This window comes from Pelodiscus sinensis, chromosome 2, assembly GCF_052426305.1.
Source record: "Pelodiscus sinensis isolate ZL-2025 chromosome 2, ASM5242630v1, whole genome shotgun sequence".
NCBI lineage: Eukaryota > Metazoa > Chordata > Testudines > Trionychidae > Pelodiscus > Pelodiscus sinensis.
Window position 1 is genome coordinate 42131910 of NC_143053.1, and position 27846 is coordinate 42159755.

The window sequence follows — 27846 nt, forward strand, 5'->3', positions numbered from 1 at the left end:
TGTCTCAAAGATAGCTAGGAGTACTGGTAGTATAGCGTCTGAGGAGAGAGGCAACATAGCCAGATGATCCTGCTGCAAAGGTACTAATGGCAGAGATGTGACATCCAGGATTTCTAAACTTGTCCTTGCTATATTAAGGTTTCTGATATTTCTAGCTTCTGGCTCAAATGTGAATATTTTTGACACTGTACCATAAAATAACGATAGTTCCAGTAAATATGGGCAAGAAGTGTTTTTGGTAATCATCTCATTGTCAGCTGTAGGAGTCCAGGGGCAACATGAGGGCATGAAGAGGCACATGCTTCCCAAATGCCATGGGCAAAGGAATGGCCAGCAACCAGTGGGGCCAGAGCCTCTGGGTGGGCTGGAGACTAGTGGGGAGGGGCGGGGGCTGGAGCCTTCAGCCGGGGTCCAGCCACCCACACTCATCAGCAAGGGCAAGGGAAGCGGAGCAATGCAGCTCCAGCTCACTCTGTTCTCCTGGCTGCATCACTCAAGGGAGGAGGCAGGACCACCCCTGCACTCACCAGAAGGAAGTGGAGTGACGGAGCCCAGGGAACAGAGTGAGCTGGAGTCACATTGCTCCATTTCTCCCACCATTGTCAATGAGTGCTGGGGGCTGGATCCCCATTGCCAGTGCTGGATCCCCAGCCCCGCTAGTCCCCTGAGGCCCATAGGGTTAGGGGAGAGGTGGGATGGGGGCGTAGCAAGGGTGGGAAAAGAAGAGGAGAGGGTGGAGCAAGGCAGGGAGAGGTGGAACTTAGAGCAGAAGGGGACTGTTCCAGTCCTTCTCTGGGATGAGGGGCCACGTGGTCAGTGGGCCTCCATATGCTGCCTCACCACTCACCCCTGTAGGGATCTATACTAGATCTTGACTTGGAGCTTGATCTGAAGCCCATTAAAGTCAGTTTCAACTCTCCCATGGGTTTCAATGGGCTTTTAATGGGTTTCATTTCCAGCCTCTATGCCTTAGTGTAATGGTTTTAGCTAGCTGGTTCCATAAATAAGCTTAGTTATTTCTTACATTTGTGGGTAATGATGGGCAGCTGTTATACTCACCAGTTTCTATGAGTTCTAACCCAAGTGATAACAGAGACACTAACAAAGGACCCAGGGTCCAATCCAAAGCCTTAGTCTCATGAGCAAGTATTCCTTAAGTATATAGTCCCATTGCCTTCCTCAGGGATACTTGCTTAAGGATTGCTTGTGCAAGGTTTGCAGCATGGTTGGCTGGTATGCTAGGTAGGGGAAGCCTTCCCAAACTGCCAGCCTGGCCCCGCCCACGCTCCGCTCCCATAATGCATAGTATAGGCATACTGGGGGCAAAGTGTTGCTGCCCCCAAGCACCCGCCCTTCCTGTGCTCTGGGACTGGGGAGGCTAAGGTCGTGCACTGCCTGTCCTCTGTGCTGGGCGGGCAAGGAGGCGGTTTGACTCCCATGGAGGAGTGGAGCCTCAGCAGAAGAGGTGGGGGCTGAGGGTGGGGCAGAGGGCTTGCCTCCCCCAGCCCTACCTTCACCCATAATTTGCAGAATCAGGAGCTAACAACATGGAGGAGGGAGGTGGCAGAGTAAGCTTTACCTATTTATATTTTTTGTAATAGGGTGCATTATGTTCTTTACAAATAGCTGAGAAGTGACTGGGAATGCTCCTTCTAGGGTTTCACCAACACACTCTCAGGTGCCACAAGGTTCCACAGCTGAGCATACCCTCATTTTGCCCCATATTTCTTCTCTATCTATTGATTCTCTTGCAATTCTAAATTTAACAGAATCTGAAATATTCATCTTCAGAGAAAACAGTAGTCCAATTTTACTACACAATATTTTCACTTTTTTAATTAAAAAAACACCTGAAAGGACACAACAAAGCCAGGATATTTGCTTTTGTTGTTTTTCTCCTAGAAAAAAGCTACACATCAACAACAATCTCCGTGCTCTTTTCAATTGGTTCCCACCTTTTTTGGACTCCTCCTCCTTCCCCTCATCCCCAGGTGTTCCCCCCAACCCACCACATAAGGGGTAACCAAGGAAACTAAAAACCATAGCAACCTAAAACAGTACAATTTGTCTCTACAGAAAGAAACATAAGCATGCAAAATCCCTTAATGTTTGTACCAGGCTAGTGGCTCCAATTCTTTTTTCCCTCTCCTCTTTGGAAAACAACATGTACATACTTGATTTCTTTTAAAGGGTAGTTTTGGTGCTGACAATCCTGTGCAGACATGAGGGTAAAATTCACCTTCTACCCTACTGTAGAAAGCCTACACAAGGCCTTCTTGATGGAAGAGCTCTGCTTTAATAGGTCCCCAAATGCCAGTAAAATAAATAAGACAGTATTCAATAGTAGTTGAACTATTCTGTCAGACAAGTCCCTCTTCCTCCTTCAAATCCGTCATGAAGAAATCAGCCAAGTAAATGGCAGCTGAGAAGAGCCCATTTGATTTATTAAACAGAAAGTTCATATGATACAGAGGCTCCAAGTTCAGACAGCTACCTGATGAAACCCCATGTTGGTGTCACTATAACCTCGTTCTCCTTTCCTAGACTATATGGGAATCCAGACTTTATGTAAACTTTAAATACCTTATTTCTTAAATACATTTCCAGCTCAAGAGGTTTTAGAGTATTTTTTCTCTCTTAAGATGAAGAATCCAAAAGATAAGCTGTTTGACTTATAGCCAAACTCCAGCTAGGAAGATAACTAGAAATTGTCATATTTTTCAGAACATTATTTATTTATTTAAATATTTTTACCCCGCCTTTCTATTTAAAATATTCAAGGTGGCTTACAAGAACAGACAAAAAGAATACAAATATATATAAAAATTTAAAATATGAGACCTCAAAGGGACATAACCAGCTAAAAACATATAGAGAGGAGGAATACACACATACAGACTCAAACATTAATAAAAGCATGAGTAAAAAGGGTGGCTTTAGCCTGACGCTGAAACAATGCTAGCGTTGGTGCCATGCGAATATCCCGAGGAAGAGAATTCCACAGCTTGGGAGCAAAAGCTGAGAATGCACTGTTCTGCGTAGATGTTAATCTTATCTCCACAAGTGGGTGAACATGAAGCAAAGCCTCCCCAGCTGACCTCAATCCCCGGGCAGGTTCATATGGGAAAAGATGGTCCTTCAGATTCACTGGACCCAACTCATTTAAGGCTTTATAGGTCATAACTAAAACCTTAAATTGTGCCCGGAAACATACTGGAAGCCAGTGCAGTTGCTGAAGCACTGGCATAATGTGCTCCATATAACTAGTGTTAGTTAAGACTTGAGCAGCCGCATTCTGGACCAGATGAAGTTTCCGAGGCTCTTTAGAGGCAGGCCCACATAAAGTGCATTACAGTAATCCAGTTGGGATGTAACAAGAGCATGAATCACTGTGGCCAAGTCATGTTTGTTCAGTAAGGGTCGCAGCTGGTGGATCAAACCAAGTTGCCAAAAGGCACTCCTGGCCATCAAAGAAATCTGATTTTCAAATGTTAAAAAAAGGTCCAGGAGGACTCCCAAGCTGTGTACCTGTTCTTTCAGGGGGAGAGGAACCCCATCTAGAACAGGTGCCATACTACATTCACGAACAGATGGCCTCCTGATCCACAGGACCTCAGTCTTATCTGGGTTCAATTTCAGCTTATTTGACTTCTTCCAAACCATCACTGCCTCCAGACACCGATTTAGATCAGTCACTGCCACACCTGGTTCTTATGTCAAAGGGAAATAGAGTTGGGTGTCATCTGCATATTGATGGAATCATCCTCCAAAACTCCTTATGGCCTCTCCCAGCGGCTTCATGTAGATATTAAACAGCATAGGGGACAAGATGGAGCCTTGCAGGACCCCATAGCACAATCATCACGGGGTCGAATAGCAGCCCCCAGCTCCACCTTCTGAAAGCGTCCTGACAGGTAGGACCGGAACCACTGCAAAACAGTGCCTCCAATACCCAACTCCGCCAGGCGTCCCAGAAGGATATCCTGGTCAATGGTATCAAAAGCTGCTGAGAGGTCTAGGAGAATCAACAGGGATATACTCCCCTTGTCTATCTCCCAGCGTAAATTGTCTACCAGGGCGACCAAGGCTGTTTCAGTTCCAAAAACAGGCCTAAAGCCAGACTGAAATGGATCTAAGTAATCTGTTTCTTCCAAGAAAACTTGGAGTTGCAGTGTCACTGCCCGCTCGAATACCTTGCCCAAGAAGGGAATATTAGCAATTGTGCGATAGTTATTTAAGTCATGTGGGTCCAGGGAGGTCTTCTGGAGTAACTGTTTTATCGCTGCCTCTTTCAAGGCAGCGGGAACCATACCAGATCTAAAAGATGCATTAATAATTCCCTGGACCCAGCTAGTTATCCTTTTCTGGCTAAATTTAAGAAGCAATGAAGGGCAGGGGTCAAGTGAGCACGTGGTTGGTCACACTCCTCCAAGCACCTTGTCCACATCCTCCATCTGCAATAGCTGAAACTGATTCAGAGAAAAAAGACTGGGTGATGCACTCAACACATTCTGTGCCCCACTTACACCGCAACCAGAGTCTAAATCCAACCGTATGAGGGCGATCTTATTTGCAAAATACTTTGCAAACAGATTGCAGCAGGAGGCCAAAGGCTTCTCTATTTCGTCACGAGTGCCAGACTGCAACAGACCCCGCACTACTCGAAACAATTCCGCTGGACGGCATTGTGCAGACGCAATACGGGTGAAGAAGTAGCTTTTCTTTGCTGTCAGCACCGCCACAGAGTAAGCTCGCAGTTCAGCTCTAACCCGCAGTCAATCAGACATCTCTAGTTCTCCTCCAGCAGCGTTCTAGCTGTCGCACAGACTGTTTTGCTACCATCAGCTCCCCAGAAAACCAGGTATTAAAGTTTCCAACATTTTTAAGGCTGGGAATAGCACATAACTGTCTAACTCTCATTCCCCTTGGCTGGCCAGTCCAGATCTTACTTCCATATCTTCCCCTACCTGTCACAACTGCCATGATGCCATCTGAGCCCTCCTCCTTAGGCACCCCATCAGTGCCAACCTCATATTGGCAGTGGGGGCGGGGAGGAGCAGAACAAACACACACCTTCAGTTTGGGTAGCTAAAAGGAACTTCCTCTCACCAAGAATCCTCGCCTGCCCTCACCAGGGACTGAAGAGGCCACCACACAACAAAGTGTGCTGTTCTCACCAGCACACACACACACACTTAATTATAATCCACTATCACAGCACACACCCTTGCCCTTGATCTGCCCCTAAGAGGCTCCCCCAAAAGGGCAGCCCCCTTTGGATCACCCCTTCGGGGCAGCCCGCCGCCAAGGGCGGCCTCCTGGTTTTAAGGCTGCCCCGGTAATGGCTGCAGGCAACACCTGCAGCTGAAAGGTCTGAGTCCTAACGGGCAGGCCTCTCACTCATGAGCTAGGTGGTAACAGCTGTGCAGCAACAGCTCTGCCTTCTGAGGTCTGGAGAAGCTCAACTAACTTCTGGTTTTAAGGCTGCCCCTGGTAATGGCTGCAGGCAACACCTGCAGCTGACAGATCTGTTGACTTAATTTAGTCATAAAATAAGAATTTTTAAAAATTTTACTGGCAAATGAATCTCAAGTGACTGGTTGCTGAAAGAAAATCCTTGTAATCAGCTATTTTTATAGTATTGTGTCAAACTTTTGTGAGACAATGTCAGGTAAGAGCATACCAAATTCCACAGTGGTCTCATATATCCACTTTTTGATTTTTTGGGGGGAGGTCCGTTGCCAGTCTCTGTGGTATGCAAAACATTGATTAATTTGCACTCCAGAATAGGCCTCACATCTGTCTTATCCAAAGGCCTTAGAGGGTGGCACTATAAGGTGGGGTAAGCAAAGCTAACTACCCATAATATTAAAAGGTAAGGCTGAGAAGCCTTGACTTTTGGCTCAACAAGCCACCCAAGACTGACCTTCCAGAATCTTGGGGAGAGGAAACCATAACATCGACAATTAACCTAGTGGCCCAAAGCACTGTGCCAGCAGAATTATCATTGTCAGGCTCCTTGACTGTAGTTCAGCTCGTTTTCTACCAGAATCCATAAGAATGTGAGAGCTGAGCTCACCAGCTCCCATTCTTTTAAATGGCTGGTCATATTTTTTTCTATTTTTGTCTTGAAAGAATATAAAAAGGCTGGATCATTCCTCAGATGATAACTTTAGGGTGTGAAAGTATAACTAGTGTGTATCCATAAAGTCCACATGGGGAAGGCACCTGAAAGTTCCCAAGTGTCAACTAGGGATGTTAAATATTGGTTATTTGAATAGTCGAGTAACCTCATGAATTTGTATTGGTTAGTCGGCTATTCTATAGTCCCTTGGAGGTGGGGCTGGCAGCCACTGTATCAGAGGCAGCAGCGTGGGGTGCCAGGTGGGAGCTGGTCTGCAAGGGGAGCCAGCTTAAAAACCAGCTCCCCTCACAGACTGCCTGCCTGTTATCCTGTGCTGCTGCTTCTGAGAAAGAGGCAGAAGCACAGGGTGGCAGCAATCCCTATGTAAGGGGGGGGTCTGAGCTCCCGGACCCAACACGAGCCAGAACTGAGCTGGGCTAGCTGCCCACCTGGCTCTTTATAGACTTGAAATGCAGAGCTAAAACGGAGGTAGGTCCCGGACCCAACGTGAGGCAGGACTGAGCCAGGCTGTCTGTCTGCCCAGCTCCTAATACACTTTAAATGCAGAGCTGCAGCAGGGGTAGATCCCGGATCTGTCCAAGCCAGGACTGAGCAAGGCTGCTGAAAAATGTACTGGCAGGGAGAGGGAAATGCTTTTCCTTATCAGTTAATCGACTACAGTATTACATTCCTAGTTGTCAACTAGTCCACTCTAGATGCACCTCCTTGTGGCCTGCTTTAGGCGTTGGTTCTCATCCCATCTGGCACCCTCTTCATCTATTATTTGCACTGGGGCCTCCTCTTTCCTTGTGACTCAACCCTCCAGCCAGGTCATTATACACAGTGTCCTCCTCCTAGGTTATCAAAGGATCACCACACAAGTTTTCCGGATGCTGCCTCAGACAATCTTTCATTTTACATCTCCGGGTCCTGTGCCACTTTTTCAGTGGCTGGTAGATGAACTGAACCCCTTATGATAAGCAGTCCAGAACTTCTCACTCTCAGACCCTGTTGCTTAAGGTGACCACATTTCCTTGTGCTGAATCATAGAATACTAGGACAGGGGACCTCAAGAGGTCAGCAAGTCCAATCCACTGCCCTCATGGCAGGACAAAGTACTGTCTAGACCATCCCTGATAGACATTCATCTAACCTTCTCTTTAAATATCTCCAGAGATGGAGATTCCACAACCTCCCTAGGCAATTTATTCGTGTTTAACCACCCTAACAGTAAGGAACTTTTTCCTAATGTCCAACCTAAACCTCCCTTACTGAAGTTGAAGCCCATTACTTCTTGTTCTATCCTCAGAGGCCAGGAAGAACAAGTTTTCTCCCTCCTCCTTGCGATACCCTTTTAGATACCTGAAAATCACTATCATGTCCCCCTCTCAATCTTCTCTCTTCCAAACTTAAATAAGCGCAATTCTTTCAGTCTTCCTTCATAGCTCATGTTCTCTATACCTTTAATCAAGACCTTGTTGCTCTTCTCTGGACCTTCTCCAATTTCTCCACATCTTTCTTGAAATGTGGTGCCCAGAACTGGACACAATACTCCAACTGATCAGTGCACAGTAGAGCAGAAGAATGACTTCTCATGTCTTGCTCACAACACACCTGTTAATGTATCCTAGAATCTTGTTTGCTTTTTTTGCAACAGCATCACACTGTTGACTCTTATTTAGTTTGTGGTCCACTATAAACCCTAGATCTCTTTTTGCCATACTCCTTCCTAGACAGTCGCTTCCCATTCTGTGTGTGTGAAACTGATTGTTCCTTCCTAAGTGGCACACTTTGCATTTGTCCTTATTAAACTTCATCCTGTTTACCTCAGACCATTTCTCCAATTTGTCAAGGCCATTTTGAATTATGACCCTATCCTCCAGATTAGTCGCAATCCCTCCCAGTTTGGTATCATCTGCAAACTTAGCATACTCTCTATCCCAATATCTAAATTATTGATGAAGATATCGAACAGAACTGGTCTCAAAACAGACCCCGGCAGAACCCCACTTGTTATACCTTTCCAGCAGGATTGTGAACCGTTAATAACTACTCTTTGAGAACGGTTATCCAGCCAGTTATGCACCCACCTTATAGTAGCCCCATCTAAGTTGTATTTGCCTAGTTTATTGATAAGAATATAACGTGAGATCGTATCAAATGCCTTACTAAAGTCTAGGTATACCATGTCCACTGCTTTTCCCTTATCCATAAGACATTATCCTATCAAAGAAAGCTAACAGATTGGTTTGAATCTTTGAATAAGGGACATCTGGTCAAATTGCTCATATTCAAGCGAGTTTAATGGCAATCATACAAACATTCAAATTATCATCAAGTTGACTGAACCTCTATTAAAAAGAAATACACATAATTAGATACTTTTTATTTACTTTATCTTTAAAGGTCAAACAAGGAGGGGTAAAACACACACACACACACACATACACACACACACACACACACTCTCTCTCTCTCCTATACAATAGTGATAGAAATGTAGCCGTGTTAATCTGGGGTAGTTGAAGCAAAATGCAGGACAATGTAGCACTTTAAAGACTAACAAGATGGTTTATTAGATGATGAGCTTTCGTGGGCCAGACCCACTTCCTCAGATCAAATAGTGGAAGAAAGTAGTCACAACCATATATACCAAAGGATACAATTAAAAAAATGAACAAATATGAAAAGGACAAATCACATTGCAGAACAGGAGGGGGATGCAGGGGGGGGGGAGGAAGGAAGGTAAGTGTCTGTGAATTGATGATATTAGAGGTAGGGAGAGTGGGATGTTTGTGAGTTAATGGTATTAGAGGTGATAATTGGGGAAACTATCTTGGTAATGGGTGAGATAGTTCAAATGTTTGTTAAGTCCTTGTTGGAAAGTGTCGAATTTTAACATGAATGACAGTTCAGAGGATTCCCTTTCAAGTGCAGATGTAAAAGGTCTTTGTAGCAGAATGCAGGTGGTTAAGTCATTGAGAGAGTGTCCTTTCTGGTTAAAATGGCAAGAAACTGTTTTCAGTTTCAGTTTTCAGTTTTAAAATTGGCTCTGGGGTTGTAGATCAGACATTACATAATAATTTGGTTTCAGTCTTAAATTATTTAATTGGCACTGAGTTATAGAGCTGATTGATTTTGGTATAGTTCTTTAGTGAGGGTTTATAAACAAATGGACAACTACTTCCTGAGATTCCTTCTTAGAACTGATAAGGAATGACTATTTTGTGTGTATTAATATGATGATGTAATTCAAACCCAACAGTGAAATTTATTGATTTGACCATCATTTGATTTAGCTGTTGTATTGTTTTATTTTTAGTATTAGTGATATGTTTTCTGATTTTTTTTTGTTTAATAATTTTAATGTTATTTATATTAAGATACAGAGGCACATTTATTTCAATAAGCCATGTGAATCTAGTGTATGATCTCGGTGGCCCTGAATGGAGATCATACAGTAAACATAAAAGCCTGATCCACTCCCATTAATGAACTTTTGGTTCACACACTGCAAAAATATGGTAAAGCTGAACTAAAAAACCCCCAAAAAACTTTCCCCAAAACGTGTGCAGTTCCAAATAGCCTGCTGCATGCTCCAAATGGGACTCAAGTGTCATGTTCAGGCACTTAGGATTTTCAGAGCAACATGGTAGTAATGCTTATATACTCTGAATGCTCTAGCAGTTGAATTCTCCCAGAGGGCACGGTTAAGGGGCTGACTGTCCATTCAGGATTTCCAAAGACTCTCATGAGTCCCCACATGCTCAACCACGTGCCGCTGGAATAGCTGGATCAAAGTATTGCTAGATTGCTAGAGGTTCAAGTTAAGCCCCTGAGGTATTAGCAACTAATTAGTTGATCTGCACAGTATCTGGACCCCAGAAGTTCATTCTAAACAGATGAGACAACACTCCTGATCCCCTGCCCAACTCTCAGGAAAATCAGGGGAGAAGGGGGTGGGGAAATGTGTAAAGAGCTTTCAGGATGTCTGAGGGAGAATGCTTTTTGAGTTGGGAAATTCTAGGTAAGGGCTATATCAGTCACTGGTTTCAGCACATCTCACAGTCCTAAGGTCCAGCTAGGATTGCAGCCTTACTGGGCTCCTGGGCAAGGTGCAGGGTTGCTCTGTGCCCCTGGAAGGGGCAGGACCTCAAGTTGCAGGGGCTGGACTGGGGGCTAAGCAGCACTCAGTGACACACAGGGAGCACCCTAGGCAGTCCTCAATGTGGCCCAGAGCGTGCTGTGTGGCACTTCAGCAGCAAATTAAAGGGCCCAGAGCTCCAGCAGCAGCCAGGTGCTCTGGGCCCTTTTGTATCCCCAGGCCCCGGTGCAGTTGCTCCCTTCTCCCCTCCCCCATCAACAGGCCTGCCAAGGTCACATAGATCAAGGCCAGTAAGGAAGAAAAGGAGGAGAGCAACGCTTGCCCTGACAGATTCAAAGGAGAAATCCAGGGCCTCCACATTTGATCTATGAGTCAAAGAAGGTCTACTCAGAGCTCAATGAGGCCAAGCAAGTCCTATATTAGAGACTCAGTACAGAGCACCCCCACTATAAGTCGCCCTGGTATACATACGTTCTGCACTAAAGTTGTTGACGCTTGTAGGAACTGATGAATAATAAGTCCTCCCATTTCACACTCTTAAGTCACGCAAAAAAACCCCCTCAAAAACCAATTTGCACAAATGGAAGTCAGCCACAGGAAAAAAATTCCCCGCTTTAAGTTGTTTTGCTATAAGTCCAAGTTTTTCTGAATGTATCTTGGACTTATAGCGAGGACAACCTGTACTGCATGTTGCCTTTGTCAGGTTAGCTGTGGAGTGAGCTCAGATGTGACCTGAAGAGGGTGTCACACAGGAGATTTGTTCATTCTCTTCAAGGTCAGCAGCACCCTGAACACAGTAGGCTCGGGTCTTTCAGCAGATTATAGAAACCCCACTGGCATTGCTCAAGCTTCTTTCTGCTATATACTGCTCGAAGGGTTTCTTCAATTCCAGCATATGTAGGGAAAGGGAAAGACACAGCTAGAAGTTACACAGAAGGTTTGTGAGAGATGACTTTAGTTCATGTTGGACAGAGTGAATGGCACCCATACATATACCTTTGAGCAGAGTTCTGCCAGACACACACACACACACACACACACACACACACACACACACACACACACTCTCTCTCTCTCTCTCTCTCTCTCTCTCTCTCTCTCTCTCTCACACACACACACATACACACACACACACACACTGCAATTTACATAAGCAATAGCCAGATTGCCTAGATCTTACTAGGACTTCCTTGTCCTAGATGGGATATGCTTGCCTAAATTGTTTGAAAACAGAGTCATTGAGTCTGGATTCAATCTTGGATGAGTAGAAAAAGCAAACACTACAAATATCATCCAAAACCAGACAAGAGCATTCATATACAGGACAGTGCTGTAATCCTCATTTTAATAGCACATATCTTTCCTTCTTTCAGGAGACCAAGAGTATTCTGTTAGAACCTGGCTTCGGACCCTCCTACAGATTACCCAAAATGGTGGCATTCTCATCAAGATTCAGGTTTCTGTATCAAAACTGGTGGCATATTACAATAGTTATCCTCCTAATGGCTGCAGGCTCTCTTTGACAGAGAAATGTTCCCCTGTGAAGGACTAGGCCTACCTTACAACAATCCTCTTCCGGTCGAATGAAGGCTGATGCCTGCAGAGTGACCTCACTCCTTGGAGAAATCCCATCTCAGGCCCATTCACCGAATCCAGGAAGGGAAATCTCCAGTCCAATTAACTGCTGTGGATTTTATTTCAAAACTTCTTAACAAAAACAGGACCAAGATGTCTCATGCTTTCTCCACAAAGACTGTACAGTTCAATTCCTTTTCCCCAAGTTTATCCTGACTCCAAGAGTTTGTCAGCCCAAGAGCTCCTGACTCTTACCTCAGATAAAAGGAATTTCCTCATTCTCCCCTCTGTTTCTTGGAGATGCTCCATCCTCCAGCAGGTATTACAGTCCCCTTTTCCCATTTTCTGCTCCTTTTATCAGAATCAGACTGTTAAGTTGCCAGTCTTTTCAGCCATCCAGATGAAGGCCTCTCAACCTAGAGGAATACTATTCCTCATCTCTTCACACTCCTTTTCTTTAGCATGCCTACATTTGTTCTTGCTAGCCCTCTCTTGCTCAGAATTGCTCAGATATAAGTTTTCATGGCATAACTAACACTGCATATGGAACAGGAGGAGTAATCAGCTCAGGTACAAACAGCAGTCAGACTACTCAAAAACAGAACTGGGTTTTTTGTGATGTTGAAGCACAGGCTTTGGGTTCCTCCCCACAAGTTGAACCATATGGGATGTTTTATATACATAGATCTCAACTGTGTCTTTAAGGAAATCAAGAGTTCCTCAAGGAGCTGGGAAGTGAGAATTATAATCCCTCATTAGTTCTTTGTCACCCACAAATGCCTTTGCCACATCACCACCAGCATATTCTCTTAACCACTTGTTTGCTTATTAATTTATCTGATTAGTTCATCCCAAACACATCTTATCCTAGAGCTGTTCAGACTGTACACAATAGCACCATTCCCATCCCATCTCAACAGGCCCTGTCAGCAGGCAGAACTCTGGAGCTGGGAGAGGAAGCAATAAAACAAGTTCGTAAATTGGAAGCTAAAAGGGGTGAGACTGGTCAGAGCATAGTGGGGAGGGAAGGTTGAGTGTGGGGGCCTTATGGAGAGAGAATGAATAATGGGAGCTCCTGGAAGAGGGGTCAAAAAGGACAGGCAAAAATTATGCGTCCCCTTCTTCCTCTAAAATGTCAGGCTAGCACTGATCCCATGTTTCACTTATGATGATGTGCTCACCATGAGTAAAAACAGCAGCCTGTATAGAAGCCAGGAGATAATATATTGTCGAATGCTTTACAATCTCTCGTTATGATGACATTCCATTAGTAGTGCTGCTTTTTTTTTAATGTCACTGAGGCTGAGACTTCACAGTCCTTGATTAGGACAGTATAATTATTGCAGTGCTCAGTAGTGGCTCAGTAGCTAAGGAACTATCAGCTGTATCTCCAGGGTTCAAAACTCAGCTACTTCAAGTTGCATGAGTAGGCAGCACTCAGGCTCCCAGGCATTATTTACGTTTTAACTAAAATGTGTCAAAAGTAGTTTGGCTGTATTTAAGAGAGAAATGAAAAGCTGGGAAGCGGGGCAGGTGCTTCTAGATAGTTTCCCCTTGTAGGGCAGCCTTGGAATAAAAATGGCCACAGTTTGAAAATAAAAATGCCCTTCATCATTGTAGGAACTTGGAGGAAAAAAACCACATAAATCAACAAGATTGTAGAAGAGCCTGATGCAACTCCCCTTGCTCCTGTGAAGAGCCCCTTTGAAAGAAGTTACTGACCTTGTGCAGTAACGATGGTTGTTCGAGATGTGTCCCCCCGTGGGTGCTGCACTCTAGGTATCGGGCTCATCCCGCACCGCAGATCAGAGAGTCATCAGCAGTAGTCCAGCCAGACCGCATGTACGCGGTAGACGTCTCGTGCCATTTGCGCCGACTCTGAGTGCGCGCTGTCCGGCTCCCACCAGTTTCTCCTAAGCAGAGATATCTGAAATATAGAAGGAGAGACTCTGAAGCGGGGAGGAGGGCAGGTGGTGGAGCACCTACAGGGACTCACATCTCAAAGAACCATCATTACTGCACAAGGTGAGTAACTTCTTCTTCGAGTGGTGTCCCCGTGGGTGCTCTACTCTAGGTGACTTCAGAGCAGTAGTTTGGTCTATGGAGGTGGGTCCTGGAGTTATGAGCTTTTCGTCGTGGACAAAACTGCAGAGGCAACTGCTGAGTCACGAATGGAAGTGTTGACAACATAATGTTTCACAAACGTGAAGTTCGATGACCATGTAGCTGCACGGCAGATGTCTGGTAAGGAAACCCCCTTAAGAAAGACTGTGGAAGTTGCTACTGCTCTGGTTGAATGTGCTCTCAGTGTACGAGGAGTAGCAGTGTAGAATGCAGGAGGCAATAAGTTTTGAGACGCACTGCGCTGTCAGAGGTGGTCCTTGGAGCGCTCCACGGTGGATAGTAGAAGGCGCTGGGATTTTCCGAATGCCCGTGTTCTGTCTAAGTAGAATGCCAAAGCCCGGAGAACATCTAGAGTGTGGAGACGGGATTCCTGGATAGAGGAATGTAGCTTAGGGTAAAAGGTTGGGAGTGCTATAGGCTCATTAATGTGAAAATCGGAATTCACCTTGGGCAAGAAGCTTGGGTGGGTATCACCCCGTTTGGTGAACGTAGTGTCACCCCGTTTGGTGAACAGTGTGTATGGAGGTGTGGCTGAGAGGGCAGCCAGCTCACCCACTCTTCGTGCGGAAGTAATAGCCAGCAGGAAGGTAACCTTCATCGTGAGCATAGGCAGGTTAGACGTCACCATCAACTCGAAGTGGGGGGGATGCATTAGTGCATCTAAAACTAATTCCAAGTCCCACACTTTCGGAGGTTCCCTGTGTAGGGGTATACTGGTTAGGAAATGCTTGCAGGCACGGACTACTGCTCTCAGTTCGAGGAAATTGAGGTGTTGGAGGGACTCCTGAGCAGATCATTGGCCTTGAATTTGGTAGTCTCCAAGGTGGGCTCCCCAGCCCAACAAGGATGCATCTGTTGTAATCTGCACTGCAGGCTGTGGGCAACGGAAATGGACACCAGCGAGCATGTTGGTGGGGGTACTCCACCGTGTTAGGGAGTCCCGTACTGTAGCAGGGACAGACACCGTTCTGTGCAGATTTTGATTGCCTGGTTGATAAACTGAAGTTTATCAATGCTGGAGGCATCTGAAGTGTAATCTTGCCTGCTGCACCACATATGTGGTGGCAGCCATATAGCCCATGAGTCTCAAGCAGGTAAGTATCGGAATCTTGGGGCTCGTGGAAAGTATCTGTACAAAATCTTGAATTACACGGAATCTGGATAGGGGCAGGTATGCCCTGGCCATGGTGGAATCTAGTCGTGCTCCAATGAATGAGGGATTGCTGTGGAGTCATGGAAGATTTCGCAAGATTGATTATGAGACCAACAGCATTGAATAGAGCTTGTGTCTTGTTGACTGCATGTGATGCCTCCTCGAAAGTAGGCACCTTGATTAGGCAATCATCCAGATATGGGAATATTATAATGCCCTGTCGGCGCAGATAAGTGGCCACCACTGCTAACGTCTTTGAGAAAACTCTGGGCGCTGATGAAAGGCCGAAAGGAAGAACTCTGTATTGAAAATGTTCATCGCCTACCAGGAACCTGTGGAAACGTCTGTGGGCTGGACTTATAGTCACGTGAAAGTAGGTGTCCTATAAGTCAAGGGACGCGAACCAATCCCTTATATTGAGCACTGGGGTGATGGAAGCCAATGTCACCATCCTGAATCTGTGCTTCCGAAGATATCGATTGAGTTGGAGATCTAGGATTGGCTTCCATCCTCCTGACTTTTTCTGGGTAAGGAAATAACGGGAATAAAATCCCGTCTCTGAACTGTTCCGGCACCCTTTCTATGGCACCGATTGAGAGTAGGTGGAGAACCTCTCTTTGCAAGAGAGGCTCATGAGAGGGGTTCCTGAAGAGGGATGGGAAGGGGGGGGAGAGGGTGTAGAGAAGCAAATTGGATTGCGTAGCCCGATGTAATTAGCTCGCGAACACATCTGTTGCTGGTAGATGGCAAACCACAGATGTTGGTATGGTCTCAATCAATGATCAAACAGTTTGTGCGTGTCGTGTGGATGGTACGCTAAAGGAATGGTTTGCAATCCCCCAACCAAGGCAAAAACAGACTGCCGGTTATTTTGTTGGTTGGGCCCCCTGTTGTTTTGGGGTCGCCTCTTCTGCTGTCGCTGCCTGGGTCATTGGTGGTCGTGCTGTCTGTATCGGGATGCCACGTATGAGAAAGGCCTCTAGTGATAGTAAGGCATTTATTGTTGACGTCGGTAAGGTGGCATATGCATCCCGAGCATCGTTCTTGAGTCCTTGCTTGAATGGAGCACCTGTGCGTTTTTTTGGTGAATAAGCTTTGCTTGTCTTCTACTTTTGACTGTAGCTCTTTTGGTACTGCCGCCAGTTGGGGCCAGGATGCTCAGCACATCACCACTGATGTGGTGGTGGTTCTTGCAGCTGTGTCAGCGATGTCCAATGCTATCTGCAACACAGTCCCTGATGCAGTATAGCCCTCTTGTACCACCAATTTTAAAATTTCACGCTTGTTTTCAGGCAAATGCTCTAATAATGAAACTAGCTTGGTATAATTATCAAAATTATGGTTAGAAAGGAGGGCATCATAATTTGCCATCCTCAAGGTTATGGTGGCTGATGAGTAAACCTTTCTACCGAGTAGATCTAGCCGTTTGCCTTCTTTGTCTGCCGGAGTGGTCTTATGTCGGGGTGTCTTCACCCTCTGCTGCGCCGCGTCCACTACCAGTGAGTTAGGCTGTGGATGCATGAATAAAAATGTCATGCCTTTTGAGGGAATGAAGTATTTCTTGTCTGCCCACTTGTTGGTTGCAAGGGCTGAGGCAGATGTCTGCCATATCTCATCAGCTACCTCAAGTATTGCGTCATTCAGAGGTAATGCCACCATTGATTTTTGCGATGGTTGTAAGTTTTTAAGGAGCCTATGCTGTTTTTGTTGGACTTGGGTCAGCTGTTGTACCTCTTGCGATTCCACCATGTGCTTGAACGGGTCTTGAAATTGGCGGGCATCGTCGGTGGGTGAACAGTCACCAGGAAAGACTGCCTTATCTGGGGACAAGGATGACTGTTCTGTCAGACTCCCCTTGTGGCTGGTCCTGTTCCGATATATGCTCTGCGTCAGGTTTAGGGTGCTGAGGTAGCAAAGGCACATCTCCGGTAGGGGTAGGTTGTCCCATGACCACGGATGTAGCAGAGAGGTTGACGGTGTCGTGGGAGACATGTGGGTGGTGGTAGTGTGGCAATCTTGAGTGGGTTCATCATCTGGAGAAAGGGCCGCGTCGATCGTAGTAATGGTGTTCGTAGCAGTGCCTGTAGTAACTTCTGTGTGGAGAATACCTTGAGGAATATAACCTCCTCGTGGAATGGTGATACTGGGAATAGGATGAAAGGGTAGGAGATCTAGGTGAATGTGACCTGCCTCTTGAGTGCCTTGGAGATCATGCGGATCTATGCCAATGATAGTGCTGAGGAGATGGGGAATAACGCAGAGAGGCACGGTGATGGTATAAAATGGAGCTGCCATGCACCCGATCCTCTGAACATACTGAGTGCAGTGAAGCGGGAGAAGAAGGCTCAGTTTTGGGCTAGGAGAAGGAGTAATAAGTCTCCTCAACATGCGCAATGCCTTCGACGGTGCTGGAGAGGAGCAGTGGTGCAGGGGCACCTCTGGCTCCATTTCTAACGGTGGCACCAGCAATGTCAGTGCCGAAATAAGTGCATGAATGCTCGGTGCCACACTTGATGCCATGCTTGGTACGATTTGCTGTGTCAGTGCTGGCACGTCAGGTGCCAAGACCATTGTCGATGCTGACTTTGCCACTGGTGCGTGGTTGTTCTCGGTGCCAGCATAGAGGACCTTCTCGGTGCTGCTGCCAGTGCCGATTCTGCTCTAGTGGCCAATGGGGCTATCTGTGCCAGTTCCTCTGAAAGGGCAGAACTCGGCGCTGATGTGCTGAGGGTGGCTTTGTGCCTATCAGCATGATAGGAGAAGCCCAAAATGCCTGGCTTTTCCCCCATACTGGTCCGCCTGGCTGGAGAATGGCAGGGTGGGGAAGATCTTCTCTTAGGCACGCTAGGGGTGGCCCGATGCTTGTCCATTGCTGGAGAGTCTGGGGGCCGTGAGGCATCAGGCTTGGCAGGTTGTAAGGCGTTATTAAACAGCAGCATCTTGAGCTGCATTTTGCGGTCTTGTCTGGCTTGCGCTGTGAGTTTGGCGCAGTGCTGGCATTTTTGAAGGATATGACCCTCGCCTAAACACTTGATACATTGCGAATGCCCGTCCGAAGCAGGCATCGCGTCTTGGCACGTAATGCATTTCTTGAAGCTGGACATGTTGTTGTTTTGATGTGCGACTATGCAGAACTGAACTGTGAGGAGAATTTTAACAACTTTTTTTTAAGAACTATAACTAACTAGTGAAACTATGACTACTGAACTGTAATAACTAAAACAACTAAACTAACTAACTCCAATTGAAAACTTTTCTGTCAGAATACAGGAGAGAAGTTGAGCTCCGTCAGCACCTGTAGACAGATAGGAGGAACTGGCGGGAGCCGGACCACGTGCATTCAGAGTAGGTGCAAACGGTGCAAGACGCTTACCGTGCATGCGCAGACCGGCTGGCCTACTGCTGACGACTCTCCGATTTGCTGCGCGGGACGAGCCAGACACCTGGAGTGGAGCACCCATGGGGACACCACTCGAAGAAGAACCAATGTAACATCAATGAGGCAAACAAGATTGAACCCACTTTTCATACTGAGGCAGATTCTCTACCCGTCCTAAGCCTACTTAGACACAGGGTGAAGCAGTGGCAGCATGAGCTCTACAACCCTGCCCTGGGTATGCATTCCAGCAGCTATCCTGTATGCTGCCACAACCTTACTTCATAGTTATCTGCAGGGCTCGACAATTAGGGCAATCTACTCACCCATGGCGAGTAGATTTTAGCCCGGCATGGCACCGCAGCATGATCAGCGCATGCGCAGAGCAATCAGCGCATGCGCAGCGTGCCAAACCACGTGACTGGAGAGCAGGGCTCGCCGCCGCTTGTCAAGCCCTGGTTATCTGAGCTAGGTAAATCAAAACTAGCTTGGGTATACGGCGACAGGTGCTGTCGTCACACTTCTGATTGCAGTGTAGCCACCATGCTTACATGAGCCAAAAGGTCACTGGGAGCCAGTTGTGAATTCCTGATCCTGAGCCATCTAGCTCCAGTTAAAGCTAAAGTTAAAGCTGGATCCCTCATGCGCCTCATGCCAATGGGGGAAGAAGCACCGTAGAACTCCTCTCCTTGTCCCCTGCACAGCGGCAGAGGGTACAGCTCGGAATAGTGCCTTCATGGAAAGAATGCTCCATTGGCAAGCTCTGGATACTTTAATTCCTCTCTTTGTTTGTACCTAAGCAGCATAAAATAGACTTCAGACCAAAGACTCTGGCCTATTGGTTTTCGTATTTATAGCTTTCTTACTCACATATTCATGGGCGAGCTGCATTCAGTGGTAAAGGGATGCAGGATTTGGCTCCAAATCCTTCATATGGTTACCACTCAAATCCTCATTGATTTTTATAAGATTAATATTGTAATGATGCTGTGTAGAGATGTGCCTAAACTAGACCCACTAATCTAAAACTCCCAATAGAAGAATGATAGACCTGGTCTAAATTTAAAAGTTAGATCAATCTAACAGTGTAGCTCGGGGCTGTGAAAAAATTTTCACGCTAAGCATTGTAGTTTGGTTGATCTATCCCCTAGTGTAGACACAACTAGGATGACAGAATAATTCTTAGCTACAGCCTTTTGGAGTGATGGGCCAGATCCGGTTCACCGGAGTTAGCCTCTGGCAGGCTACCGCCACTGCATTTACCTGCGCCTCCACAGGTACGAGCGATTATAGCTCCTGTTGGCTATTGCAGAGATGTAGTGAGGGTGTTATGCACCCGGGGGCGAAGGCAAAATTTGCGCCCCCTTCCCCCCCGCCGCCACTACCACCATGTGGCGAGGCCCCAATCCTGGTGCATGGTTGATCCGGATCTTTGGGGTGAGGGGGAGCTTGTACTGCATCTTACCCCACTCCCTCCAGTTTGGGGCTGGGCACGCACTCACTAACCCTCCGGCAGAGGTGGAGGAGGGTCAGGCTGGGGGCAGGGAGGCTGGGAGGAGGAGGCTCCAGCCAGCAGTGGTGGGCAAACATAGGGATGACAGGGAATGGAGGGGCACTAAATTGGTACCTCACTAGCGTAGCACCTGGGGGCAACTCCTCCTCCTCCCCCGCCCCATCCTCACTTCACCACTGTAAATAATCCACCTCTTAAGATATTTATTGTTTAATGAATTACTTATTTTACTAACTACAGACAAATATAAAGTTTTGGGGGTTTACATTCTGTTAAATAATTTTTTCTCTTTAATATGTTCATATCCTGTTCTCATTAGGTTCACGTCTTTTACATAAAAAATGCCAAATTCTTAATACATGTAAGTTTTATAAAACACAAGAGAAATAAATCTTATACAACCTAAATATGAATTTCATCACTATATTTCAATCAAGCATTTAAAACCACTGTTACAGCAAACTCATTGCTTTTATGAATAAAAGGTAAAAAAGATTGAGCATATCAAATTTATTTTAAGCAATCTGTAATGCTTCCTAATTGCTGAGTTACTTACTAGTTAACCCCGTTGTTTTTCATACTATCGCACAGCAATAAAATACATCATAATTATGAATGTAAGAGATTAACTTGCCTATTAAAATAACACAGAGAAATATTTTTAAATCAAAGTAACACACAACTCCAGAATCGCCCTCACTTTTTTTAAAGCACTTGAAGCAATAAGTTAGAGTGGGAGGGGTGGTGCTCTAGGGGAGCAGAGGGGGATTGGGTTAGAATGGGGGTATGGGAGTGCCTGGCTCTGGGGAAAAGGAGGGGAGTATTTTGTTAATTTTTTTTTTAATGTATTTATTTCCAAATAAAATTACAAAATGTATATTAATTTTATATCAATAAATATGTCAATTTTTTGCAACTACACGAATAATTATATGTTTATGCAAAATCTCAGATTTACAAAGTATCTGAAATTTTCACAAAAGACTGTTATATTTGCGTGACCACGGTCTATACTTGTTTTTATTTCAACAAAAACAAGTTATGTATCATACAAATTTGTAAAATACCTTAAATTTATATTTAAATTAAAAATCATTTTATATGAGCAAATATTTTACATATCAAATTATTGTACTATATTAAAACAAGACCTGAAAAAAATTATAAAATATACCCAAAACATAATCTATAATAATAATTAATTACAACTGTCCTACAGCAGTACATTTTCTTTGGTGTCCCTAAAAGCTATCAGTTTTCATTTGTGTGGCCCTCAGAGGGCTTCAAGTTTGACATGCCTTATCTACATGTTTGTTAGTATTTAAAGTGTTACCATATTATTGGTTTTTAGGTTTTTCCTTTTGTTATAAAGTATCTTTTATTAATTTAAAAAAAATAACCACAATGCACTCACCCCTACCCCAGAGCCAGGCACCCCCCATTCCAATGCAACCACTCCTTCCCCAGAGCAGGCACCTCAGCCCCCTCCATACCAATGCAACTGTAGATAAATCTCAATCTCTGTATTAATCATTTTCTCATTACAGTTTTTTTATTTTAACTTTGTATCAAGTCCTTTTAGTTTTGTAATTAGTCTTTAGTTTGTTGTATTAAATCCTTTTATAGAAACGTCGTATACTTTTACAGAACATAGAAACTTTGTATTAAGCCTTTTTACATAGAAACCTTGTATCTTGTAGCCTTTGTACCCCTCCCCCCTTTTCTAAACTGACTGTCTTGTTGAGTGAATGAGGTGTGAATGGATAAGGCATGAAAGAAAAGCATCTCTGGATACTTGCAATGGCTGGAGAAAGGTGGAAGCCAGATTCAAGAACAATAAAAACAATGGGACTTGTGAAGTCGGCTCATTAAAAGACTGGACCTATGGATGCCTTGGAAGTAAGCAGCAAATGCCTGCTTTTGGAAGGTCCCTCTCTGAAGGTAAATGGGGGAGCATTAAAACAACACCCAGAAGAAGGTGCCATAGACAAATAACTGCAATGCCTGTGATGACTCTCTGCATGAGAGGGAAGACACTATACATCTCTAAGGCATCTTGCAGTCAACATGGGAGCATTGATCCGGCTCCAACCCTCTCCCACCTAACTAATCTGGCCAGCAGTTAGGTGGAACAACTATTGGTAAAAACAAGACATGGTGGATGTGTGCATGTGTGTGATGTATTATATGCATATATGTGTTGACTACTATATGGCTACGTCTACACTGGCCCCTCTTCCGGAAGGGGCATGTAAATTTCACTAGTCGCCGTAGGGAAACCCGCGGGGGATTTAAATATCCCCCGCGGCATTTAAATAAAAATGTCCTCCGCTTTTTTCCGGATTTTAAAAAAGCCGGAAAAGAGCGTCTAGCCGGGCCCCGATCCTCCGGAAAAAGTGCCCTTTTCCGGAGGCTCTTATTCTTACTTTCGCCTCTGGGCTATGGAATTCCATTCCTGACCAATGGGAGCTGTGGGAAGTGGTATCCTGGTGCATGCTGCTTCCCACAGCTCCCATTGGCAGGGAATGATGATCCATGGCCAACGGGAGCTGCAATCGCCTGTACCTGTAGAGATGCAGGTAAATACAGCAACAGCAGCCCACCAGGGGCTAACCCTGGTAAACCACCACTGTCTTATTGCCCACCCCTGCCTTGTGCTGAGGTAGGCCCCATATACCTAGATCATCCTGATAGGAGTTTGTCTTACCTGCTCTTAAACTCTTCTAGTGATGGGGATTCCACAACCTTCTTTGAAAGTCTATTCCAGGGATTTCAATAATTAAGCAAGATTCAACCCCCCTATTTATGGTTTGGCAACCCCATCTAACAATACTTCCCATAGCGCCACCCTCATTTTTGCCTTTGTATTTTTGAAGTAGAGATACAGCAGGGGTGGGCAATAAAACAGCAGTGAATTTTCAGGGTTAGCTCCTGGCAGGCCACTGCAGCTATATTTACCTGCATCTCCACAGCTATGGGCAATTGCGGCTCTCATTGGCTGTGGATCACCATTCCCAGCCAATGGGAGCTGTGGGAAGTGGCTCGCATGGGGACTCCACTTCTGCAGCTCCCACTGGCGGTGAACAGCGATCCACGGCCAATGGGATCTGCAGTCACCAATACCTGCAGAGGTGGAGGTAAATATAGCTGCAGCAGCCCATCGGGACCTAACCCTGGTAAATTGGATCCAGCCCATGGACTGATATTAGCCTACCTGAGAGACAACTAAGTGATAGAGAGACGAGAGCTGGTTTTACAAAAGGTAGATCGTGCCAAACCAACCTGATCTCCTTTTTTGAGAAAGTAACAGGTTTTTTAGATAAAGGAAATGCAGTGGATCTAATCTACCTCGACTTTAGTAAGGCATTTGATACAGTACCACATGGGGAATTATTGGTTAAATTGGAAAAGAAAGGGATTAATATGAAAGTTGAGAGGTGGATAAGCAACTGGTTAAAGGGGAGACTACAGCGGGTCATATTGAAAGGTGAACTGTCAGGTTGGAGGAAGGTTAATAGCGGAGTTCCTCAGGGATCAGTTTTGGGGCCAATTTTATTTAATCTTTTTATCGCTGATCTTGGCACCAAAAGTGGAAGTGTCCTAATAAAATTTGCGGATGACACAAAGTTGGGAGCTATTGCCAATTCAGAAAAGGACCGGGATATCATACAGGAAGATCTGGATGATCTTGTAAATTGGAGTGATAGCAATAGGATGAAATTTAATAGTGAGAAGTGTAAGGTTATGCATTTAGGGATTAATAACAAGAATTTTAGTTATAAGCTGGGGACACATCAGCTGGAAGTAACGGAGGAAGAGAAGGACCTCGGAGTCCTGGTTGATTATAGAATGACTATGAGCCGTCATTGTGACATGGCCGTGAAAAAGGCTAATACGATCTTGGGATGTATTAGGCGAGGTATTTCCAGTAGGGATAAGGAGGTGTTAGTGCCATTATACAAGGCATTGGTGAGACCCCATTTGGAATACTGTGTGCAGTTCTGGTCTCCCATGTTTAAGAAGGATGAATTCAAACTGGAACAGGAACAAAGAGGGGCCACTAGGATGATCCGAGGAATGGAAAACCTGTCTTATGAAAGGAGACTCAAGGAGCTTAGCTTGTTTACTTTAACCAAAAGAAGGCTGAGGGGAGACATGATTGCACTTTTTAAATATATTAGAGGGATAAATACCAGGGAGGGAGAGGAATTATTTAAGTTTAATACCAATGTGGACACAAGAACAAATGGATATAAGCTGGCTAGTAGGAAGTTTAGACTTGAGATTAGACGAAGGTTTCTAACCATTAGAGGAGTGAGGTTCTGGAACGGCCTTCCAAGGGAAGCAGTGGGGGCAAAAGATCTATCTGGTTTCAAGATTAAACTAGATGGGTTTATGAAGGGGATGGTTTGATGAGATAACATGATCTTGGTAACTAATTGACCATTCATTATCAGTGGGAAATAGGTCAATGGAGGGATGATAGGAGTTACTATAGAGAACTTTCTGGGTGTCTGGCTGATGAGTCTTGCCCACATGCTCAGGGTTTAGCGGATTGCCATATTTGGGGTCGGGAAGGAATTTTCCTCCAGGGTAGATTGACAGAGGCCCTGGAGGTTTTTCGCCTTCCTATGTAGCATGGGGTACAGATCACAGCTGGAGGATTCTCTGCATCTTGGGGTCTTCAAAGTATTTGAAGGCTTCAATATCTGAGATATAGGTGAGAGGATTATTCTAGGAGGGGTGGGTGAGATTTGGTGGCCTGCACTGTTCAGGGGGTCAGACTAGATGATCATAATGGTCCCTTCTGACCTTAAAGTCTATGAAGAAGAGCTCGGATAGCTCAAAAGCTTGTCTCTTTCAACAACAGGAGTTGGTCTAATAAAAGATATAGCCTCATCCATCTTGTCTCTCTGTCATCTATTTATCACTGTGGTTTCCCAGCAAGGGAGTTGCTTGGCTAACAACTTTTGCAATATAATCTAATACCTGATTCCCCTCCCATTTATACTAGCTTTAATTATAACTTCCCTGATTTAGAGGGACTAATTCCAGCTTAACACAAGGGATGTAAAATCCCATGTAACTGATTAAATGCAATGATTAACTGGTGGGCCAGAGGGGGCTGTCTGCTGCAGGCAGGCTGGAGTGGTCCCCCTGCTGTGGACAGGCGCTGCTCAAGCTGGGCTGGAGCACTCCCAGTTTGAGGTACACCTGGGCCAGGCCTGCCACCAACAGCAGTTGCTCTGGCCAGGCTGGATCACCCCTCACCTGCGGCAGGCCCTCTGCAGCTGGAGCAGCCCCCTGCCTGTGATGGGTGGGGTGCAGTTCCAGCCCCCACTGGTTAACTAGTTAGCCATTCACATCCCTACTTAACACTAGCAAAAGTGAAAGAAGAATCAAACCCCCAGGGATTAGAGATCATGACCAGTGTTCCACAGAAGGCAGAGCACTAACATCCACCATGGTAGAATCTGCTGATTAATAGCTATGTTGTTGCAAAACTGGTTTAATGCAACCAAGAGGAACATTCATGTTTCATATGTCAACACGTTATTTCATGTTTAAACAGCAATATTGTTTTCTGGATTGTCAAGCATGTATCACAACAGGTTGCAACTTGGTTTGCAATCTCTGACATTGACTACCCATCTTTCTGGTGTTGAAAAAGTGATATCAGCAAGATGGCTACTGCCAGAGCTGAGCTCCCAAATGACAATTTATAATCTTTATTTTCAAGCCAAATTCACAATTTAGGCCTGTCACCTTCAGGCTAGTGTGGGGAGCAAAAGATCCAAGAATGATTCTCTTGAATAGTCATTTCTGCCAATAGTCAAGCTGTCTCTCACAGTAAGGAACTGATTTTCTAAGAGCGAGGCACTGATTCTGCAGTAATAAGCTATGAAGGTGTTTCTTCTCTTAAATGGGACTGGGATTAAGTCCATGCCTCAGAAATAATGATTATATATTCTGCTTGTTCTGTCAGATGTCAAGGTTAATCCTGCTGCTTATTTAAATTCAGCAGTTCCATTTTAATTCTCAACACAATACTCCTGCTTGCATAGTAAGACATACAGAAAAACTACCATGTGAACTGTAACCTCTAAAATAAAATATCATGTCAATGTCTATTAGGCGCTTTATCTGTAACAGATGTTTGGATCCTGCAGCCCTTACAAATGGTAATAAGAAGGAGCACAGGCTTAAGCCTGTATATTGTATATGGCAAATATCCCATTTTCAGCATCTGTCTCCCAGAGCATTTTGGGCATCAGTCTGCTTCTTTTAGTGTTAATTTTCCTTGCCCAAGAGCAAGTGTCCACAAGTTTTTCATTTTTTGCCTCCTGCCTCTGTTCCAATAAGGAAATCCTATGCAGTGTTTCTCTAAAGCAGCTTCCTGCACTGCCGCTCTGGCTTGTCACAATGCCAGTGGGAGGCACTCATGAAAGAAGCAGCTTTAAAGAAACTGTGTTGCTCTTGTTGCACATTTTGAACTTGAATACATTTCAAGACTCAGTGCCTCATGGGAAAAGAAATTCCCTTTCATTTTTTCCTCCCACTGCTGCTCCAACAGGCAGTGATATTCATCTGGGTGGGATCACCTGCAGGAAGCAAAGCTGAATAGCTTTTAATATTCCTGTTTACAAAATTACAAATGGTAGCCTGATGTTTCTTTGTGGTTCATGCGGAGTCAGGATATCAGTGAAATGTCAGCTTCAACTGATAACTGTGGCAGAAGGATTAGCCAACCTGATGATTTTACACATTTTATTAGCTCTACGAGAACTCTCTTGCCATATGATACCATCCCTGGTGCAGTGAGGAATAATGAATGAGCCACAAGAAAGGGGTTCCTGGAGGGGCATTTTATGAGTGTGGTCCTTCCCTCTGCAATTTGCCCCTCTACATTACTGGTCTGCCATAACCCAGATTTGTTTGCAAAGCTCATCTGTTTTCCTATGCATTTTGGGAACAGAGATTTAAGAGCTACTGTGTGTAAATGTAGAGGGGTGTGTGTGATTTTTATTATTCATAAAGCAAGTAAAATATATTGCACAAGTCACTTGCTACCTATGATGTGCATGTTTCATTTTGTACTGGGTAGTTCTAACAGCATATAGTGCTTAGAAGCTGTGAGAGGCACTTAGTAAGTCAAAATAAATAATGCTAAGTAAAAACAATGGAGCAAATTCCCTTCTTATGAAAGAAAGACCAATTCTGCTGAAGTAAGAGAGGCTGTATCTACTTATGAAAGTGATGAATTTGCCCATTAGCCTCAGTTGTAGGAACACTTGAGCCTCCCAGTTTATAACTTTTAGTCCACTGGTCAGGATCTTCACCTGAGAGGTGGGAACCCCCAAAAGCAATTCTTTACTTTGCCTGAAGGGGATAAAGGTTTCACATGGGGAGGGGCCTTCTTCCTCTCAGATGAGCACTTCAACCATTAGGCTATGAAATATTTTGAACTCTCCCTTTCTCAACCTTACCTTTTCAAGCGGTTGCACTGTGTATAACTAATTAAAGAATCATTGGACCAGGACAATCACATTTCATCCCAAAGGACCCTAAATCCCTTCACAAACTTTATATACACAACAGCACTGAAATATAGTCATCACTGGAATAGAAGGTGGCAGCCAGCTGGCATATACTGCTCCTGAAAGAACAAGGGAAAGAGATATTTTTGGCAAAGGATACCAGAGCAAACCCCTTCTATTACAAAAAGAGTGTTGATATTGTAAAAGTGTTGTTTTACTCTGAAAAGTGACTGTGTTTACCTGGTATCGTCTTAGTCAACAGACCTGCTCTCTGGGTTATGACTCAAACTTGGTGAATTAGTGATTAAATAAGTTTGAGTCTTTTTATTCTTGCTGAC

General features: G+C 44.9%; 2 protein-coding genes across 4 annotated transcripts in view; both read right to left on the reverse strand.

Moving 5' to 3' along the window:
- Positions 1-27846, reverse strand: part of DPY19L4 (dpy-19 like 4) — a 196354-nt gene that overhangs the window by 132758 nt on the left and 35750 nt on the right. The gene's annotated exons all lie outside the window — the stretch shown is intronic.
- The window catches only part of LOC102450114 (uncharacterized), a 35090-nt gene continuing 7546 nt past the window's right edge, over positions 303-27846 (reverse strand). For both annotated transcript variants that reach the window (XM_075920365.2, XM_075920367.2), the window contains exon 3: positions 303-27627. In XM_075920365.2, the coding sequence (XP_075776480.2) occupies positions 16240-17652 (1413 nt within the window). In that variant the 5' untranslated portion in view covers positions 17653-27627 and the 3' untranslated portion in view covers positions 303-16239. The remainder of the gene's footprint in view (positions 27628-27846) is intronic.